This window comes from Ailuropoda melanoleuca, chromosome 4 (genome assembly GCF_002007445.2).
Source record: "Ailuropoda melanoleuca isolate Jingjing chromosome 4, ASM200744v2, whole genome shotgun sequence".
NCBI classification, from domain to species: Eukaryota; Metazoa; Chordata; class Mammalia; order Carnivora; family Ursidae; genus Ailuropoda; species Ailuropoda melanoleuca.
In genome coordinates, this window is record NC_048221.1 from 2,080,775 (window position 1) to 2,102,069 (window position 21,295).

General features: G+C 46.8%; 1 protein-coding gene across 1 annotated transcript in view; it reads right to left on the reverse strand.

Moving 5' to 3' along the window:
• Nucleotides 1-4,751: 4,751 nt before the first annotated feature.
• The window catches only part of LOC100473456 (zinc finger protein 77), a 20,306-nt gene continuing 3,762 nt past the window's right edge, over nucleotides 4,752-21,295 (reverse strand). The window contains 4 exon segments of the mRNA XM_011230274.3: nucleotides 4,752-5,037; nucleotides 5,039-6,730; nucleotides 7,153-7,333; nucleotides 8,372-8,498. Of these exon segments, the coding sequence (XP_011228576.3) occupies nucleotides 4,998-5,037; nucleotides 5,039-6,730; nucleotides 7,153-7,333; nucleotides 8,372-8,498 (2,040 nt within the window). The 3' untranslated portion in view covers nucleotides 4,752-4,997.

Sequence of the window (21,295 nt, forward strand, 5' to 3'; positions counted from 1 at the left end):
TTCTGTTTTCTTAGTGGTCCTGGCTTCCACTTGTAACTCCAAAATCTCCCCACCAGGGATCAGATTCTATCGCCAGCAGTGCACAGCTTCGGGGTTGCCAGCAAGCCCCTCTGTGTCCCTCACGCCACCGATTTTGGCTGTCACGGTTGTTGATGTTCTCTGGTAAGTCGACTCCCCTCTTCTCTAGCTCTTACCAGATTTGTATAAGGTCGCGTTTGTGGGTGCCAGACGCATTCCACAGCATTCCACTCCTGATCTCAGTTTCCTAAGTTTGAGCCCCACATTGAGCAGCAAGCTTAGTTTTAAAAAAATATTTTAAAAAGGAAAAAAAATACCTCATTTGTATTGCAAACACCCATCTTCTCAATAATTTGAGATCAGGGATCTAGATTTCAGGACAACAGCTACAATGGCATAGCTAGAGGCACACGGGACTTGACCCTCTGCTGCCTGCACACGTCCGTCCTTCCAGGCGAGAAACAAGCACCTTCCTCGTTGCTCGGGCTGAGCGTGGGAGCTCCTCACTTACACAGAGCTGAACCCCAGTCATCAATAAATGTTGACTCATTCTAATGATGTGAGATCAAACACAACGTGCATTGGTTTCCTCCAACGGAAGACTCTATGCAAGTTTCCCGGGAACGTCTGCTTGAGCTGTGCTGAAATATCACTCGTATACTAACAAGTGTAATTCTCTCTACTTTCCATCGGCTGAGAGATTTTGTCAACTTGTCCCTTTGCATTTAACAGGTTGTCACANGAGCACAGAGGGGGCAGGGGGGAGGGAGAAGCAGATGTCCCGCAGAGCAGGGAGCCCCACGTGGGGCTCAATCCCAGGACCCTGGGATCATGACCTGAGCCAAAGGCAGACGTCTAACCGACGGAGCCCCCCAGGCGCCCCGAAGATGTTAACAGCTCTCATCTAGAGCGCAGGAAGGGTGCAGCGCCGCGGAACTAGGAACAGAGAGGCACCAGGCACAGCAACTAGAGGCAGGGAGTCTTTGCTGATTCTTACAGACTGGACTGTTTTTTAGCCTCCTTACCGACATGACGTGACATGGTCTTCATGTGCCCTGACTCATCACAGACAACAAAGTGCTTCGTCTGAGGACAAGCGGGTGAAACTGTTTCTGCTCCGTGAGGGAAAGCCACAGCCCAGGAGTGAGCGCCAGGCCGGCTTCCCCTGTGCGAGGCTATGTTTGCCATTCCCGTTCGCCATGTGAACACTGACATCTTGCGCACTCACATCCGGCACTGCGTTAAGCGTTCTCCACAAAGAACTCAGCGCACATAAACCCCATTGCTCCTCAGCGAACTCTACCAGGTAGATCCTGTTTCCACGTCCTTGTCGGAGCAAACTGAGGCGTACAGATGCAGACGATTTTCCAAGGGCCACAGAGCAAGAAAGGAACCAAGTCAGGATCATGATTCAAATCGAGCCTTCCTTTCCCAGACTCTACACTTGGTGTCAGGTGCCAAATACTGAGCCTCCCTCGTGTGCCACACACTCGGCTCAAAGCAAACCGTTACACTGCACACGGACCTCGGCACTGCAGGCACGTGTCCCCATGCTCACCGCTTCCCACCTGCCTACTCGTGCTCGCTCCCTCGGCGCTCCCCAATGTCACCCCTTCTTTACAAGCACTGACTGTCCCTCTGGGACCTGAGTATAAGCAACTATCTCCCTGGACCTTCCTGTGTCCCTTGTCTAGCCATATATAACTGGTCAACCACTAAAGGACACAGAACAGGGCAGATTCACAGCCTACATCAAGTGGGCACCCTGCACAACATCGCTCTCAGATTCTGAAGAGAACTGGAGACAAAAGGACCACAAAATCACAAGGAAAACTATCTCTGGGTACATGGAAGGTTAACAATTTGTTTAAAGAAAAAGTTTGAAATTGGATTTCATGGCACTAGTATGAAAAAGAGTTCCGTGGAACACGTCACTCATATGGACTCCTTCCCACCAGTGGTGACATCAAAACATGGTTGTGATGCACACCTTCCATGCTGTTCCAGTGCAGTGCACCTACACTGACCCTCGTTAGTGTGTGGGATCCACACAATCACTGGTCACATTGGTGAACAGATCACACAACGCCCATCCGACAGTGTTTGGAATAATTAGACAGAAGCAGTCCCTCTGCAAAGACTGTACGGGTATGCTTCTCGTCCATTCACACTACCACACTCCTGTACGTTTCCTTCCCCAAGTCCCAGTGGGACTGCTCTCCTTACGCATCCTCTCAGACATGAAGCCCAACCGGCTCCACCCAAAATACAACCATGCTCACCCCACATCCACGGCCAGAGAAGCATCCCGGGGGCCATCTGATGGAGACAGAAACTGACCTGTCAACTGGGGGCAGATCAACAGAAGGACGAGTGTTCTGAAGGAAAGAGAAAGGCAGGGCCCATCTTTCCTCCACGGGAATTAATACAAGGAGCCTCACATGCTGGGTGAAGCATGACCAACTCTTACCCATCCATCACAGGAAGAAACGTCCTGTTCAGCACCGTTCCCAGAAAGAAGGAATAAGGGAGGAAGGACATGTTTCCATTCTGGTATGGTTTAACATGTACACATCCCAGAGCTATCTGGACAACAAACATTGAGAAGCAGCATTTTCAGAAATTAGGAATTTCCTCAAGGCAGTTATGCCTGGAGCACCGAGTCGCAAGTCATTTCCACAACTAAGGCTCACCTCACCACCAATGTGGTTCATTTAGTTGTTGACAAGTAGGGAAGACAGGTGTGTCTGGCTCCCTGTCCCACACTCTTGAGCTGTGAGACCATGACTCCCGGTGTTCTTTGTCACAGACCATTACATAGGCAACATTAGGGGTTTCACCACTGGGAGTAAGTAATTTTTTAAAAAGACTTATTTATTTCAGAGAGAGAGAGAAAGAGAAAGAGAGAGAGGAAAGCATGAGGTGGGGAGGAGCAGAGGGGGAGAGAGAAATTTTAGCAGACTCCATGCTCGGCATGGAGCCCAAGTCAGGGCTTGATTGCACAACCCTGAGATCATGACCTGAGCTGAAACCAATAACTGGAACTGAACTGACTGCACCACCCAGGTGCCCCAGGAGTAAGTCATTTTAATGAGACAGTGAGGGCAGCTGCATGGGTACTGAAGCAACCCACACCAGAAGGAAAATGTCAAATGTTTACGTACTTAGTCCTATTAACCCAGAACAAGTAGTTCAAAAAATTAAGATAATTAGAAGAAAAAGTTAATCCTCTACAATAGGATATTTTAAAAGAACTCAGTTGTGAGGGGCAGCTAGGTGGCTCAGTTGTTCAAGCGTCTGCCTTCAACTCAGGTCATGATTTCAGGGTTCTGGGATCCAGCCCTGTGTCAGGCTCCCTGCTCAGCGGGGAGTCTGCTTCTCCCCCTTCCAGTCATCCTGCTCACGCTCGCTCTCTCTCTTTCTCACTCAAATAAATCTTTTTTAAAAAGAACTTCTTCGTTCTAAAACATAAAACAATATCATTTGGAAATATGCAACAGATTTGAAAACCTCAGTAACGTGGTTTCCATGAAGCAATGTAGAGAACCACATGACAAAACAAACCAAGAAAACCATTGTTTTGAATCACATATTAAAAATAAAAAACCACTGGGAAATCACATGTAACAACAAAGTAATTAAGCATACTGGGTTTCTCTCTTAGATAGCAGTCAGCTAGGCAGCTATAGGGGGAAATTCCCACAAACTGCCAAATACACTCACAAGTGCTTATTCCAATTATGGAAACACCCAGAAGGAAGAAATACGGGGTCAGGGCAGCCTCTACAGTGCAACCAGGGAAGGAGCTTTCCTGCATCTGAGGTTGCAGCATTAAATCTTGTCAGGGGGAGGCAGGACACAGATCTATCCTGAGGGACAAGATGCTTACCACAGAAATCATGTATTAGAAAAAGCATGGGAGATGAAGGGGTGCCAGGATGAGAGAGATCCACACACACGACAGCCTGAAGAGGTGGCCTCATGGACACAAAGAGCCACAGGGCAAGGCAAGGAACTGTGTGGACCTGAAAACCAAGACGGTCCATCGCAGAACTTGTGGAGTTCTGGAGTATGCTAACAAAAACTCACGTCAAACTTGTGTCAGGTTGGGGGCTGTTCTAGACGACAGGGCAGAAGTCAGGAAAATGCACTGTGACCCAGGCCCACGTGGGTCCCCACACATCTCTGCTTCCTGACTGAAAATCATGGCTTCTTCATGCAATTTCTCTCCTCAGGGCCTTCAGCTCAGAACTGCAGAGGGAAGGACTCTGGGACATGTCATCTCCCGCCTCACCATGCTCACAACGACATCCAGTAGAACAAGCCAGACACTATCTTTAATCGTCATGCCACAAGGTTTCTCCTCTCGATGCGTCATGACTGACGAACAACCAAGATAAAGGGCAATCAGCAGAGGTCAAAATATGAACATAATCAAAGGACACTGTCATCTTTCCAACATCCCTGCACATTTACTAATTTCTGTGGGGAACACAGGTGTGGTATACAGCAGCAACAAGCAAATGTAAAGATATATCGTTCAATCATAAAGACTGAAAGGAAGGGTAGATACAGAGTCAGAATTTCCAGTATCCACAAGAGAGGACAATATATATACACAAATCACTTACCACCCCTGGGGCCAAAGACACTGTAATGGAAATGAGATAAGTTTTGTATAACTGTACAATTTTCTCATTTGTGAAATAACAAAATATATTTCATACAAAGGGTACGCAGAGGAATATTTTATTTTAGGTATTCCTGTCAGCAACATGCAGGGGAAATGAATACAATAGAGATCCCTGTTATGGATGAGGCATTTACGAGGCACAACCGTGTTTGTAACAAATAAAGACTGCTGTCCAGCCCTGAGTTTCTATGTACAAAATATACGAGGTGCTACACCTGAAGGTTTTCCAGCATTCTTTACATTCATAAAGTTTTCTGCCAGTGTGTCTGATTGGATTTACGAGATTTTAAGGACAGATGAAGACTTCCCCACAGTCCTTGTATTCAGGGTTTCTCCCCAGTGTGAGTTCTCACGTGGGCTCGCAGGTTTGTGGGGTACCTGAAGGCCTTCCCACACTGCTGACATTCATAGGGTCTCTCCCCAGTGTGAGTCCTCACGTGGGCTCGCAGGTTTGCAGGATACCTGAAGGCCTTCCCACACTGCTGACATTCATACGGTCTTTCCCCGGTGTGAGTCCTCACGTGGACCCGCAGGTTTGCGGGACACCTGTAGGCCTTCCCGCACTGCTGACATTCATAGGGTCTCTCCCCAGTGTGAGTTCTCACGTGTGCCCGCAGGTTTACAGGATACCAGAAGGCTTTCCCGCACTCCTTACATTCATAGGGTTTCACCCCACTGTGCTTTCGCACGTGTACTTGAAGGGAGGAGTGACAGCTGAAGGCTTTCCCACAGTGCGGACATTCATAGGGTCTCTCCTCAGTGTGTGTCTTCACATGCGCTCTCAGGTTGGCTGGGTACCAGAAGGCTTTGCCACACTGCTGACATTCGTAGGGTTTCTCTTCACTGTGCGTTCTCACGTGTTTTTGTAAGGACGAGGACCAACGGAAGGCTTTCCCGCATTGTGCACATTCATAACGTTTCTCCAAACTGTGTGCCCTCACGTGTCCTTGAAGGGAGGAGTGACGAGTGAAGGCTTTCCCACACTGCTGACACTCAAAGGGCCTCTCCCCAGTGTGTGTCCTCACATGTTCCTGCAGCGATGTGGAGCTACTGTATGCTTTCCCACACTCCTTACACTCGTAGGGCTTCACTCCACTGTGCATCCTCACGTGTCTTTGGAAATATCGAGGATGTCTGAAAGCCTTCCCACACTGCTGACACTCATAGGGTCTCTCTTCGCTGTGTGTTCTGACATGTTCTCGAAGAGATAAGGAACAACTGTAGGCTTTCCCACATAATGTACATTCATAGGGTTTCAGTCCACTGTGTGTTCTCACATGTCTTCTAAAGTATTTGGGACAACTGAAGGCTTTCCCACATTGCTGACACAGATACGGTCTCTCTCCAGTGTGTGTCATCATGTGTCCTTGCAGGGATGCAGGATACTTGAATGTCTTCCCACACTGCTTACATTCATAGGGTTTCTCTCCACTGTGCGTTCTCACATGTTCTCGAAAATACGAGAGGCAACTGTAGGCTTTCCCACACTCCACACATTCATAGGGTCTCTCCCCGGTGTGAGTTCTCACATGACGTGTAAGGTAGGACTGATACAAAAAGGCTTTCCCACACACGTCACACGCATGGACTCTCTGTCCACAGTGACCCTTCACGTGACCCTGAAAGGACGACAGGCAAGTGAAAGCTTTTCCACATTTCTTGCACTCTAAAGATTTTTTATTACTGAGACTCTTCAAGTCTCTCTTAGATGCTGTCCCAGTGTTCTGACGTTCGTAGGGTTTCTCTACAAGGTCTGTATCCGTGTGAGGGCTGAGCCTCGAGACACAGCTGCAGGCCGGCCCACATTCCGCACAGGGACTAGGTTTGTGTCCAGGCTGAGATGTTCCTGGATTCTCAAGGAAAGGACTATCTCTGAAGGCTTCCCTACACTTAGCGCATTCACAGGATTTGTCTCCAGTAGGACAATCCTCAAGCACAGTAAGACTTGGAATCTGCTTTACGGTTTCTCCGCACTGATTACCTTCATTGCTCTCACAGACACGCTCCACCCAATGACTTCTGTTCAAAACAGGAAGGCACACTGTTAGGGAATAATGATTATAACCCAAGTCCTTATTAATGATCCACTGATACTCATCAATGGTTATCTGACTACATCATGACCACCTCCAGGAATAGGCATGTTTGTGGCACCATCTACACAGCTATAATATAGAAGAAGCTAAATGCTCAAAATAAGGGCCCTTAAGAGCCACAACTGTCAGCACGTTTTACGTGTGGGTTTTCCTGATAAATGTTTTGAACTGAATTGTGTTTCTGATGATCAGTACCTACATCACACTTATTAAGATACCGTGCTGTGTAATTCCAACTACACAATTGCCAAGCTAGGTTTATACCTTTATACCTTCTTTTATTTCAAGTTACTCTAACAATTTCCCAAGATCCCCCTTTCTCCTTTGGGAGAGAGAGGCACTCACCTTAAACATCTCTCCTGAGACTGGGACTGATCTCCAATGTGATGAAACACCCAGGTTTCTCCAAAAAGAGCCCAGGAATCATTTCTTATAAATCTTACTATTTTCTCTTCACTGGATAGTTCATTTTCCAAAATATTCAGCTGACTCCTCGATCCACAAGGTTTAACTTGAGTGTAGCAATCTGCAAGAATTGGGAGCATAATTTAATTTCTTGGGAATAATCTGATGTTTAAAGGTAAGAAAATTAAGAACATAGACCATATGTGGATTTCTATTCATATACTGATGCGAACTATAAATGAAGTTCATGAGAAAGAATGAACATGTGACCACAAAGAAGTTCGAAGGATCCTAGTGATTTGGGATTTGGGCAGTAAGAGGAAAAGTGTACGAAAAGGCAGCCCATTTACTCAGAAATACTTCAAAATCGATGGAGAATAATGTGAAGATAAGTATTATCAGAAAAATAAAATAGGAAAGAAATGGGCAAGATACATACATCCACACGCTTCCTCTAGAAAGGATTACAGAAAGGCTCACCACGTGAGTACAGATGGATGGAATGTCTGACAGGGAAGCAAGGTAAGTGGCAAACATCACCCTTCTCAAACAAGGACTGAGTCACATTCCTAATGGACACGTGCAAATGCCATTCCCTTCCAAGGGTAGCTGGAAGGCATCAAGGCCCTCGGTGAAACCTGACTGCACTGTCCCAGCTGCCACTGGGAGGTCAGACAGTAGGTGTGGTTGCTGCCCAGCCCCTGGAGAACAGCCCAGCATGAGGGAGGATTTGAAGGGCAACAAGCAATCTGCAAAAGGGGCTGTTAATTTGGTCCTCAAGGTCACTGAAGATGATGAAGTGTGAGTTTAACTGCAGCATGACTATCACGAGAAATGTGGATTAGGCACAGTGCATCTTCCACAGAAGTGAAAACCACAGAGCAGGGCTCACTGCCCCAGAGCAACACCGGAGACCACATTCACATTTACAAAACTAGGGACTCTCACACTTGGATCAAGACTAATAAAGAGTCAATTTAACATATGAAACTTTGTTTTCACGGGAAAGGTCTGTGACCCCACGTAGTTTCCACAAAGGCTTGGACCACGTCTGTCTCTTTGCCAACGTATCCCCATTCCTCGGCCCCAGTAAGATCGGACACTCGTAAGAAACATTCATTCCCTAAAACTCTGGTGAAGGGGTGGGAGCCATGCTTACCCAGGGAGGCCAGGTTCCTGCAGGTCTCCAGCATCACATCTCTGTACAGCCTCCTCTGACCACCGTCCAGCAAAGCCCACTCCTCCGGGGTGAAGTCCACAGCCACATCCGCAAAGACCACCGCCTCCTGAAACATCCCACAGATTCTACTCAGCAACGCTCCCTCCTCACCCACGTGTGTGGGAGGTTGGGGCGATAGGCAGGGAACTGCACTCCACTCCTAGGACCCGAGTCACACCCGTGTGGGAAGTGACAACACATCCACTGCCACGCCCCCAGCGATGGGAAGGGCTGGGAACCCAAAGCACGGGGTGATGGCGACGGCTGATACAGACTTACACACACCCCAATACAGGCTGTTCTTACTGAGACACAGCGGATCTGAGCACTCCAGTACGGTAAAGAATGAAAAATCAGACAGCACATCTTTGACTTGCCCAATGATTTGCCTTGTCAGCCCAAGAACTGGAACCAGAAGGTCAGGATGTTGTGGACCCCTGACTTGAGCGGCTCTCTCCTTGGGAGGCAACAGGGTCAAGGAGCCTGGTGCATTCCCCTCCACCCCGGCAGAGGCAGACGTGACCCCTTCCCTGGATTAGGTGGACTGTGAGCATGGACACAGGGCCCAGAGGCCTGACACACCTGGTTCATAAGAGGAGTTCTGGTTCTTGAAGAATCATGGAAGTTAGTGGGGCCTCAAATATACACCCCAGTGCCCAGAATTCAAGAACGGCACCAGAAAGAAGAGCCCCTGAGGAATTGATGGTACCAGCCACTGGAGACTTTAATAGAGAAAGAAAACAAGCCTAAGCCATATCTTCAGAGCAACAAGGGATGACAACACACTCGTGAAATACAGAGGTTAAAAAATTATTAAAAAAAAAAAATAAGAGATTGTCTACACAAAAACTATGTTCTCAAAACTTAATGGAAAAAAAATCCAATATGCCAACCATATCACTTAATAGGAAGATAAATTCTACTTCAACTGTGGCTATAACTGGGGTTTGCTTATCACACACCTGGTAAGCCCTGTATTTTAAATATATTTTAAAAATTCGTATGACAACCATGAAAAATAAAAGACAACAATATAAAAATAATAATATGATCAAATAGTGGGGAAAGAATATGAGCAGATACTTTTCCACAGAAGATATGCAGGCGGCCAACAGGTTCAGGAAAAGATGCTAGACGTTAGTTACCAGGGAAATGGACGTCCAACTACAAGCAGACGCCCCTTCAAAACCACTAGAATGGTTATAAAGAAACAAGTTAGTGCTGGTGAGGACATGAGGAAGGGGAAATTCTCATGCATTTCTGCTGCTGGGAATGCGAAATAGTGCAGCCCTTTGGAGGAATCTGGTGCACCCTCAAAACAATGAACACCGAGTTACCGTGCAATATGGCAATTCTACTCCCAGTACGATCCACCCAAGCCAATTGACCAACACCAACACTAATTTCCATATACTCTCGGCAGCTTGATTCAAAGTAGCCAGCAAGTGAAAACCACCCAACAGCCTATGAACTCTCTGAAAATGAACAAAGGAGACGGGACTCAAATGAAATTAGAAGGCCACAGGGGGAGCTCCCACCAGTACCATTCATCCTCCATTGCACTCAATAGCAAGAGACAACCCTGGACACACTACTGCCCCAGCAGGAGAAAGGAAGGAAGATTTCCTCCTCCCTTGGCAACAGCCCAGCCAATGAGAGATCGTCACAGCCCAGCCAATGTGAGACAGTCACAGCCCAGCCAATGAGAGAGTCACAGCTCAGCCAACGAGAGACAGTCAAGCCCAGCCAATGAGACACAGTCACAGTCTACCCTATGAGATGACGCTGCAGGTAAAACCCCCAAGTTTGCTCCAGTGGATGTCTTGTTTGGAACAGTCCCTCCCAATTGCCCCTCTCCTCTATAAACGAGAAAAGAAAGGTCCTCCCTTTGTTCTCCAGACCTGCCTGTGGTTTTACATAACAAAACTGTAAATCTCGGGGCGCCTGGGTGGCAGAGCGGTTAAGCGTCTGCCTTCAGCTCAGGGCGTGATCCTGGCGTTATGGGATCGAGCCCCACGTCAGGCTCCTCTATGAGCCTGCTTCTTCCTCTCCCACTCCCCCTGCTTGTGTTCCCTCTCTCGCTGGCTGTCTCTATCTCTGTCTTATAAATAAATAAAAAATCTTTAAAAAAAAAAAACTGTAAATCTCGGGGCACCTGGGTGGCTCAGTCCATTGAGCATCTGCCTTTGACTCAGATCATGCTCCCAGGGTCCTGGGATTGAGTCCCGCATCAGGATCCTTGCTCAGCAGGGAGCCTGCCTCTCCCTCTGCCTGCCTCTTTCTCTCTCTCTCTCTCTCTCTGACAAATAAAATCTTAAAAAAAAAAAAAAGAATTGCAAATCTCTGCTATTACCAAACAAACCCATTTTTGCTAGTAAAATAACTGGCAGGTTTACACTTAACCAACTGAGCCACTCAGGTGTCTCTGGTAGGTTTTAACTTTTATTTTTTTTTATAAAGATTTTTTATTTATTTGACAGAGATAGAGACAGCCAGCGATAGAGGGAACACAAGCAGGGGGAGAGGGAGAGGAAGAAGCAGGCTCATAGCTGACAGAGATAGAGAGGGGCTCGATCCCGTAACGCCGGGATCACGCCCTGAGCCGGAGGCAGACGCTTAACCGCTGTGCCACCCAGGCGCCCCAGGTTTTAACTTTTAAAGTTAACATTACATGATCATCGGCCATTCCCTGACTCTTACAAATCAACTCCAAATTGTCTTTAAAGAAAATTCGGGTCTTCCTCTAGATGTGGAATCCACCCAGGTAGCATTTAAGTCTATGTTTATTAATGAGCAGAACCAGTATCTTTTTCCTTTAGTTAAAAGGACCAGGATAGAATACGAAAATATGTCCACTGCAGCCAATCTGGCAATTTTGCAAACCACTCACACATCCTAGATGAGTCATCTAAAAGAAAAAACACTATATTTTTTTAAAATTTAATTACCTTTTTTTTAAAGTAAACTCTATGCCCAAGCAAGGTGGGACTTGAATTCACGACCCTAAGATCAAGAATCGCACACTCTACTGACTGAGCCAAACAGCCACTTCAAAACCACTAAAATTCCTAATTCTCAACTCTGGCAAATGGAGGTTCCTAAACAAATCCCAAACCTGACTAATTTCTCCTATTTTTGCAGAGGCCCAAGGACATCAGAAAAAAGATCACTACCAACTTCAGCGCTCCCACATCTGCATCCCTGCAGTCAGCCTTTCCAAGGCCTCGTCATCCCCAGTGATCGAGCTCCCAGGAAGGACAGGGACCCTTCCCGGTCTTCCCTTGTAATCAGCTCAAAGAAACCACTCTCCACATTGGGAATGAATCTCCGTCCTTGTTAGCACATGCCCAACCCCTTGCTGCACACCAACCCGCACCTAGGAGGACAACACAAAAAACAGTAGGGGACCCTAACAAATCCCAACAGGTTCCTGTCTCTGAATCTCTGAACCCACTCCTTTTTGTCTGGGTCCTTTGAGAGATACACCATTTTCGACTTAGTTCCTATGCCCCTATGCATTTAACTGGGCGGACACTTTTTAAACAAATGTCTTTGTCCTAAAATGGGGAAATTATTCTAGAATTTAATAACAGTAATCAAATAGCCAACCAAAGGAAATAAATGACCCTTCCACATCTTTCATCTGCTCTGTCTCTGACACACTATAGTGGAGTCTGGGGACACCGATGATTTGTCTCGCTTAGATCACCTACCATCCTCTTCCTGGGCGAAAGCCTCAACTGATAATGGCAGAGTCCACAGTGTGCCTCCCATCAAGATTAAAATAGATCCCTCAAAGTATCTCCCCAGAATTAATCAATAACCTATAAATAAAGAAGTCCTTTAAGACACCAAGCCCATAAAAGAAAATTACAAGCTCAGAGGCCCATCATCCCATACACTAGTCCCTGTAATGGCCTGTTTTCACCTGGGAGAAAACCCAATGGCTGAAGACGGAGGTTTGTCTAGAACCTCTGAGCAATATATACCATTGTTAACCCTTGGCACCCTGTTCTTCCTAACCCCCATGGCTACTGACTCAACTCCTACTCTATGCAAATTCCAGGAGGACTACATGACTCCACGTTTTTACCAATAGAATAAATAAAATTAATAAAATCAATTTAATAAATTTAATAAAAATTAAATGAATTAATAAAAATAATTAATAAAGTAAATTTAAAAATTTCCCCCAAGTCTGAAAACTGCCAATATTCAATTGGCTACTTTCAGACCTAGGGCCCTGGTTTAGAACCATCATACAATTTGGATTTTCACGTTTCTTTTGCTTTCATAGTCGTTACCTGTCAGAGCATTATAAAAGTATCCAACAAAGAGATAATCTCCAGGGATTACCATCTCCATAAATAGGGACTGGATATGAAGTGCTTGAGACTCCTCCCCTCTAATCTTTCTTGTTACTCAAATATGGTCTTAACTGATTTCCAACTGCTATGCACTTTCCCTATGATGTGGGACATCACAACGAGGAAAGGTCTTTCCTGGCACCAAGGAATAAAACCAGTAAATATGGAAAAGTGATTCATAATCAAGGATGCATTTGAGAAAAGATCTCTATCAAAAGGGGGAAATGTAAAGATTAACATAGGAAAACCTTGCTAAGAATGGAGTCAGGAGGGGCACCTGGGTGGCTCAGTCAGTTAAGCGACCAACTCTTGATTTCAACTAAGGTCATGATCTCAGGATTGGGAGATCAAGCCCTGCATCAGGCTCCACAATTCAGCAGGGAGTCTGAGAATTCTCTCTCTCTCTCTCCCTCTTCCCTCCCCCCCCCTTTCAGGCTCTCTCTCAAATAAATAAATCTATTTAAAAAAAAAAAAAAAGAATGGAACCAGGAGACCAGCAGGTGGAGCTCCCACACCCTACCACTCATGCCAACTGCAGACCCAACAGTTGCAAGTGGATACCACTTTACTATGATAACAGGAAGATTATTTCCCCACGTGGCAACAGCACAGCCAATGAGAGACAGTCACAACTCAGCCAATGAGAAGCAGCGATACTTCCAAGCCCAGTTTGCTCCAGTGGACTTTTTGTTTACAGCAGCCCCTCCCCAATTCCCAGTTTCCTCTATAAAAGAGCTGCCTCTGCTCTGTTCTCTGGCTTGCCTGTGGTCTCACTGTAGCCTGCTTTTCAGAACTGCAATTCTTACATATTTCAGAGTGAACCCATTTTTGCTGGCAAAATTAATGACAGTTTTACTTTAACTCACTTCAATAAGCAAAATGGGGTATATTCATACAATGGAATATTATTCAGCAACGAGCAGAATGAAGTACTGATCCAGGACACAAAATCAATGAACCCTGAGAACATTCACAGGCTTCACAAAGACCAGACACACATGGTATGATATCATTAATACGGAATGTCCAGAATAAGCAAAAAAATAGAGAGAAAGATTAATAAAATGTCTAGAAGCCAGGGCTAGGATGCATTAGAATGTGGAGTGACTACCACTAAATACAAATTTTCTTTATGGAATTATTTAAATATTTTATTTTTTTTAAGATTTTATTTATTTCTTTGACAGCGAGAGAGACAGCCAGCAATAGAGGGAACACAAGCAGGAGGAGTGGGAGAGGAAGAAGCAGGCTCCCAGCAGAGGAGCCTGATGTGGGGCTCGATCCCAGAACGCCGGGATCACGCCCTGAGCTGAAGGCAGACACTTAACGACTGAGCCACCCAGGCGCCCCGGAATTATTTAAATATTTTTAAATGAGAGTGTGAGGACGGTTGAACAATTCTGTAAATACAATAAATAACCACTGAACTTTATACTTTAAGCAGATAAACTTCAAGGTATGTGATCCACAGCTCAGTTAGAGCTATTTAAAAAAAGATAGTTATGGAGGTGCACCTAGGTGGCTCAGTCACTTAAAGTGTCCAACTCTTGATTTCAGCTCATGTGTTGATCTCAGGGTCATGAGACTGAGCCCCACGTCAGGCTCCAGGAGTCTGCTTGAGATTTTGCCTTCTCCCGCATCCCCTCCCTCTACTCACATGTGCTGGCTTGCTCTCTCTCTAAAAAAGAAAAAGTCATAAAAGCTAAAAATATATCCTCCTTAATCTTTTGGCAATTTTATTAAAAAACAATCAAATTTAGGCAAATAAAAGGAAGTTTGAAAAAAACAAAATTACAATTTCAGGGATTAAGCTGATGGAGGAGACAGTACAAACTAGCTGTGGGAAGATTTTTTTTTAGATTTTTTTTATTTATTTGAGAGAGAGAGAGAACGAACAAGTGGGGGAGGAGCAGAGGGAGAGGGAGAAGCAGACTCCACGCTGGGTGCAGAGCCCGATCCCACGACACGGAGGTCACGACCTGAGCCGAAACCAAGAGTCGGATGCTCAACCGATTGAGCCACCCAGGGGCCCCAATTTTTTTTTTTTTTAAGTAGATACCATGCCCAGCATGGAGACCGACACGGAGCTGGAACTTACGACCCAGAGATCAAGACCTGAGCTGAGATCAAGATTTGGATGCTTAACCAAATGAGCCACCCGGGGGCCCCATGGGAAAAGATGTTTTAGAATAGAAGAAAAGGAATAAATGTATACAAGTTGGTAACATACCTGAGATGATGCAAGGTAATAAGGACGTCCTTGGTCATTACGGAAATGAAATCGGTAGATTCAAATATCCCCACACTTTACCTAAAGGCATCTCAAACGGTGCGTAGGCCAGGTACCAAGCATTTAAACATCGGTGACTCCCAATTGTAGAAAGGGATCACAGAGTATTACCAAGATGGGAAAAGGACCATTCAAGCAGTGTTGAAAGGCAACATTCATAAATACAAAGGCAAAAGTCTGTTTAGAAGAAAATCTTACACATATATGTATAGATAACATTAGCAGACAAACCCAAGTCTGTTTTATTCTAGAAATGGATTTGATATTGACTCCTCTATGAGTACCATTTGCTCCACTAATGGAAAGACAAATGAACCACAGGCTTCCAATCCACACATGCTGAGGCCATGCCTGTCTCACGTCACCGCGCACTAATGACAACTGACTCAGAGACCAGCTGGAAACGTGCACCATCAGGAAAAAAAATGGTGTCTAAACGAGACCTAGAGTCACTCCCTATGTGACTGGTACCTTCCGAGGTCAGGAACAAGTGATGAGAAGGCATATCCACAATTCTACGCCTGTGAAGGCCTGGCCAGTGCGGCAACGGAAAACAAAAAACTGGTGAGAGATTTACAAAAGGAAAGGAAAACTTCATGACCAGCAGGTATTCAGATGTAGTGTTTAGAAATCCCAGAATCCTACAGGCGAAATTATTAAAGCGTACGGGTAAGCCTAGCAAGAGCGCTGGTGAAGGACCTATCGTGGGAAATCGAACGCAGCCTGTGTGTGGTTACCGGAACAAAGCAACATTTTAAGAGACCAATTAGTCTCCTTCTCACCAGGGACCCGGGCGCCCCACCTGCCAGGCCACTGACTGTCACTGCCACGACAAGTGCCGTCAGGCTCTGGAGGGAAGAGGCCCAACACTATGTCCTATTTCCGCATGAGCTGACAGCGTTTGGGGTTCAGAGACCTTCAGAGCCTTCTGGGATAGAGGCAGCCCGACGGCACCACCAGGCGTCAGCCGCAGAGCAGAGCACCCCAGCCAGGTGACAGGACAGAGCAGCACTCGCTCCAGGAACCGCCACGACATAAGCGTTGCTTGCATCTGGCCAGGACAGTTCCTGGAGAAGCACCGTCCCAGGGATCCTGCGACGCTCTGAAGTGGGATCATCAGCGCCCATCAGGTCAGAAACCAGACAAGAACAACTTTCAGAAACTGCAGAATCGGCCGCCAGCAGACAAAGGATCAGCACAGAGAGCCCCGAGATCGGGCTGTGTTGATGCGATGCAGCCTTGTAAAGCAACACCCGCACTCTTCCTGCTTCTGAGCTGCGAGCACCTGTTCCTCCCTGCTGTACTTCTTCCCTCTGTGTGTCCTCCACCTCCCCAGAGAATGCTTTCCTTCTCTGTCACCTGTCACCACACCCACAGAGGCTTTGCCCCACACCACGGAGTTCCGGGTGACGCCAGCTGAGGGTCGTACATGGAAACTCACCCTGAGGCCAGCGACCCGGAGCCAGGGTCAGATCCCACAGGTCCGGGCTCAGCCCCCCGAGACAGCCCCCACCCCCCCACACACACACGTCAGACCCCAGGCACAGGTGACACCCGGGTTCCCACGCCCCTTCTTTGGGTTCCAGTAATTTGCTGGGAGGGCTCACAGAACTCAGGGCAACACTTACCTATGCTTTCCAGTGTAGGAAAGGATGGATAAAGGATACAGATGGACAACCAGACGAAGAGATGCACAGGGGGGAGGTGTGGGGAAGGTGCGTGAATGCGTGAAGAGTCCATACTTTCTCTGGATGCCCCACCCTCCCCACACCCCCACGTGCTCACAAACCCGCTTCTACTGGGATTTTTATGGAGGCTTCACCCCGTTGGCATGATGGACCATTAACTCCACTTTTAGCCCCTCCCCTTCTTAAGAGAATGGGAGCAGGACAGAAGCAGCTCCAGCTTCTAATCAGCGCAGGTCTTTCCGGCGACCGGCCCCCACCAGGAGCCATCCAGGAGCCCACCCAGAGTCGCCTGATGCAACAAAAGATGCTCCTACCCCCCAGCAAGTGACAAGGGTTTCAGGAGCCCTGTTATCAGGAACCGGGGGCAGAGACCAGTACGGACTTTCCAAGTCTCGCGAGCCCGTAAACACAACGGGCGCTACAGGGCAAGGAACGTCATCGGACCAGAAACGAGGAAAGAGAGACCATGAGTAAACCGGGCTCAACATCTCTCGGGGCGCTTTCCTGGTCTGGAGGGGGCTTCCTGTCGAACACAGTGTGGGTCATTTCTCAGGCAAGAAACGCTGAGAGCTCCAGGTTCATGAAGAGATGTGGTTGCATGAGATTATGTTCACAAACTCGCCTTAATGAAAGGTGAACACACCGCTCTACCGCATTTTTTGTGAAGCCTGCTGAGCTCGGAAAACGGACAAATACGGGGAATATTACATAACCAGTGTTAACCATCAAGATCTTATCTGAATGGATGCGATCAGTTTTCAAAGATGGATCAAGTCTGTTTCAATCGCTCGTCTCAACGGAGCAAAACACGAAGTGAACAATCGTTCCACTACATTGTCCAAATTTCCAATTAATGGAGCTCTCGTGCTACATAAAGCCTTCATCTTGTCTTCCTCTTGATCCCTGAGGCATAAATTGCTTCGGAGAAGGTGAACCAGCAGTTGGTTGGCGTAAATAATCCTCCTTGTAGCTTCCTTTTAGTCTTCAATGGTGAACTGCTTCTCTGTAGTACACAGATACGGTCTACACTTGTCTCGTTTGGATCAAGGTGCGCGTGCTCACAAGAGCGTTCACAGCATGTGGAACAGCAGAATACAGTCACCAGTCTGCCAAATGCAGCTGAGGAGAACGCTGGTTCCTGCTGAACACATGTCTCTGCTGCACGTGGCAGGATGGGAGCAAAAGACGCCTTCACGCGTCACTGCACTGTTAGAGACAATGAATGTAATAACTCCCTCGTTACCTTCTCCTCTGTGTTTTTAGTTGTTAGGTAAGTTAGCTTTTCCTAAACAGATTAACGTGAAACCCCATTTCAAGTCTTATTTCTTTTCAGGCTCTTTTCAAGCATCCAAATGTTACTTCTCACCCTGAGCAACTAACTGGTAATGATAGACACAGACATCTCTCGGGGCACCTGAGTGGCTCAGCCATTAAGCGGCTCAAGTCATGATCCAGGATCGAGCCCCGCATCGGGCTCCCCGCTCGGCAGGAAGCCTGCTTCTCCCCTTCTAACTCCCCCTGCTTGTGTTCCCTCTCTCGCTCTCTGTCAAATCAATAAACAAAATCTTAAAAAAAAAAAAAAAAGACACAGACATCTCTCTACTGCTGAAAGGTAGTACATGCTTGATTTTTTACAACCACTTGTAGAGAAAACTGATGATGCAGTTTTAGTTAAAGACAATATTGTAATTCTTCCTTTACTCATAACTCAAATTTGACTATGTAGGTCACACCCAAAAAGAACAGAAAGATAATCATAGAATCAGATTTTCAGGAAGTTTCCAGAATGCAAACTCATCAATCTCAGGGTACACTTAATCACTAGAAACAAGCAATTGAAAATTAAATATTAAAAAGAGACTTTTTTAAAAAGATTGTATTTATTTGAGAGAAAGAGAGAAGAGCATGAGTGGGAGGGGCAGAGGGAGAGGGAAAAGCAGATTCCCCACTGAGTAGGGAGACCAACGTGGGCTCGATCCCAGGACCCTGCTATCATGACCTGAGCCAAAGGCAGACGTTTAACAGACTCAGCAACCCAAGCGCCCTAAAAAGAGACTTTTTAACATTAACCTTTATAACTGATATTAAACTAATTGTCCCCATGGCCGAAAATACGTCTAATGGAACATGTAAGCTGATTTAATGGAAAACCTACAGAATGTTATTCCATGACACAGGGCATAAAGAAATAAATAGAGAGATGCCAAAATGAGACCATAATGTCAACTCTCTCAAAAGGTCAGGAGTTTTAAGAAAATTTCATTAAATCTACAACCAGGTTTGTCTGGGGTTTTGTTATGCAATTTGTTCATTTCTGTTTGTTCTGTTTGAACTTAAAAGACACTACTTCTGTTTCGTTTTGTGAAAGACTAAGTCATCTCTATGCCCAATGCCGCTCCAGCTTGCAACCCCAAGACCAAGAGTCGCGTGCCCCACCAACTGAGCCAGCCAGGCACTACTTCCTGCACTGAAATGTAAGGGAATTTCTAAGAATAGGCCAGCTAGGTTACAGAACAAACTAGTGGGATTTTACCTAATAGAAATCACAGCCTTTTAAAGTATATTAATACGAAAATACAAGAAAACCTCACTGAGAACTGAGTGGGGAGAACGCAGGGGAAACTCTCAATCCCTAAATTTCCAGAGCAGCACCTCGCAAGTCTACACTTTTTTTTTTTTTTTTAGATTTTATTTATTTATTCGACAGAGATAAGAGACAGCCAGCGAGAGAGGGAACACAAGCAGGGGGAGTGGGAGAGGAAGAGGCAGGCTCATAGCAGAGGAGCCTGACGTGGGGCTCGATCCCACAACGCCGGGATCACGCCCTGAGCCGAAGGCAGACGCTTAACCGCTGTGCCACCCAGGCGCCCCGCAAGTCTACACTTTAAGTACATTACTGCTCCAAGAAAAGGATGGAGGAAGGTTTCCTCCGGCCCTGGCAACAGCATAACCAAGGACATGGTCACAGCTCAGCCAATGAGAGACATACACAGGCCAGCCAATGAGAAACAGTCAAGGCACAGCCAATGAGACGGTCATAGCTCAGCCAATGAGAGACAGTCACAAGCCAGCCAATGAGAAACAGTCATAGCTCAGCCAATGAGAGACAGTCACATCCCAGCCAGAGAGAAACCAAGACACGTGGAACCCCGTTTGCTCCAATGGACTTTTTCTTTGGAAGAGCCCCTCCCAAGCCCTCCTCTCTTCTATGAAAAATCTTCCTTCCCCAGACGCCTGTGGTTTGGTTGTGGTTTACATGTCCCATATTACAATTCTCTGCTATTCCCAGATGAAGCCACTTTTGCTGGAAAATAGAGGAGGGTTTTACCTTTAAGGTCAGTGTTACCTATCACCACGGACCAGAGCAGACCCCAGCCTCTCCAAGCTGCTGAGCGCACCGGTGCGGGTCCCCCAGAGCCCACCGCGCTCACTGCTTTCTCCCGACCCTGAGCCGGAGGGTAAGTGTCGTCCGGGCTCAGAGCCCGCTCCCCGCCTGCGCTCTGCAGGGTCTTTGGGGACCTGTGTCAGGGGCTTGTCCTGACTACTCATTTGGCTTTTGTTCCAGCGCCTGGATGGAACTGGGCTGTTGCTCTCGGGTCTGCGTCTGATGGAAATGCGCGGGCCTTGGTCTGATTTCTTCTGTAACGAGGCTACTCCTCTAGAAACCGTGTTTAGAAAATTCGTTTTGGTCTAGAGAAAACCACCGGGAAATGGATTCCACTCATCAAAGCGCGCTGCGAGAGGGCGCCCGACGGGGACCCTGGCCAGTTTTAGGTTTCAAAACCATGGTCGCGGTTCGCCTAGGTGGCTCAGTTGGTGAAGCAGCCAACTCATGATTTGGGCTCAGGTCATGAGATCGAGCCCCAGGTGAGGCTCAGCGCTGGGCATGGAGTCCACTTCAGATTCTTCCTCTCCCTCTGCCCCTCCCCTCTCCTCACCGTGGCCTGCTAGCAAGCTTTCACTAAAAACACAAAAACAAAACAATGAAAAAAAAAAAGAAGAAAAAACATGGTTCCACCTAAAATGCACTGCTAACAACATAACCAAATGAACTAAAGTAATTTAGAGCTATGATGGCGTTTATGGGGAACTTCCGATCTCGATCTCCCCAAACTTGTTTTACTGAAAATTAAATTAGGAAGTCATGATTCCAAAACACTGAATACGATACATATTTTAATCGGTACCTTAAGACTTACAAATATTTTCAGGAATCTAAGTTCGCCTCCTTACAAAAGACATTTGAAATTAACTGAGGCAAACAACTGAGAGAAGACAAATGGCTTCTGAAGCGTCTTTCTCTCCTGCCGGGCTTCACGGTCCGCAGATACGCGGCAGCCGCTCTGCACCGGGCCCTGCCTCCAACCACCTTCCTAGAAACTCTNACGCGGCAGCCGCTCTGCACCGGGCCCTGCCTCCAACCACCTTCCTAGAAACTCTGCTGACCTTCCCTGTCTTCTGACCCTGCCCTTGCTCCCTCCTTACCTCTGTCTATTAAATCTGAGCATCTTTAAAGATA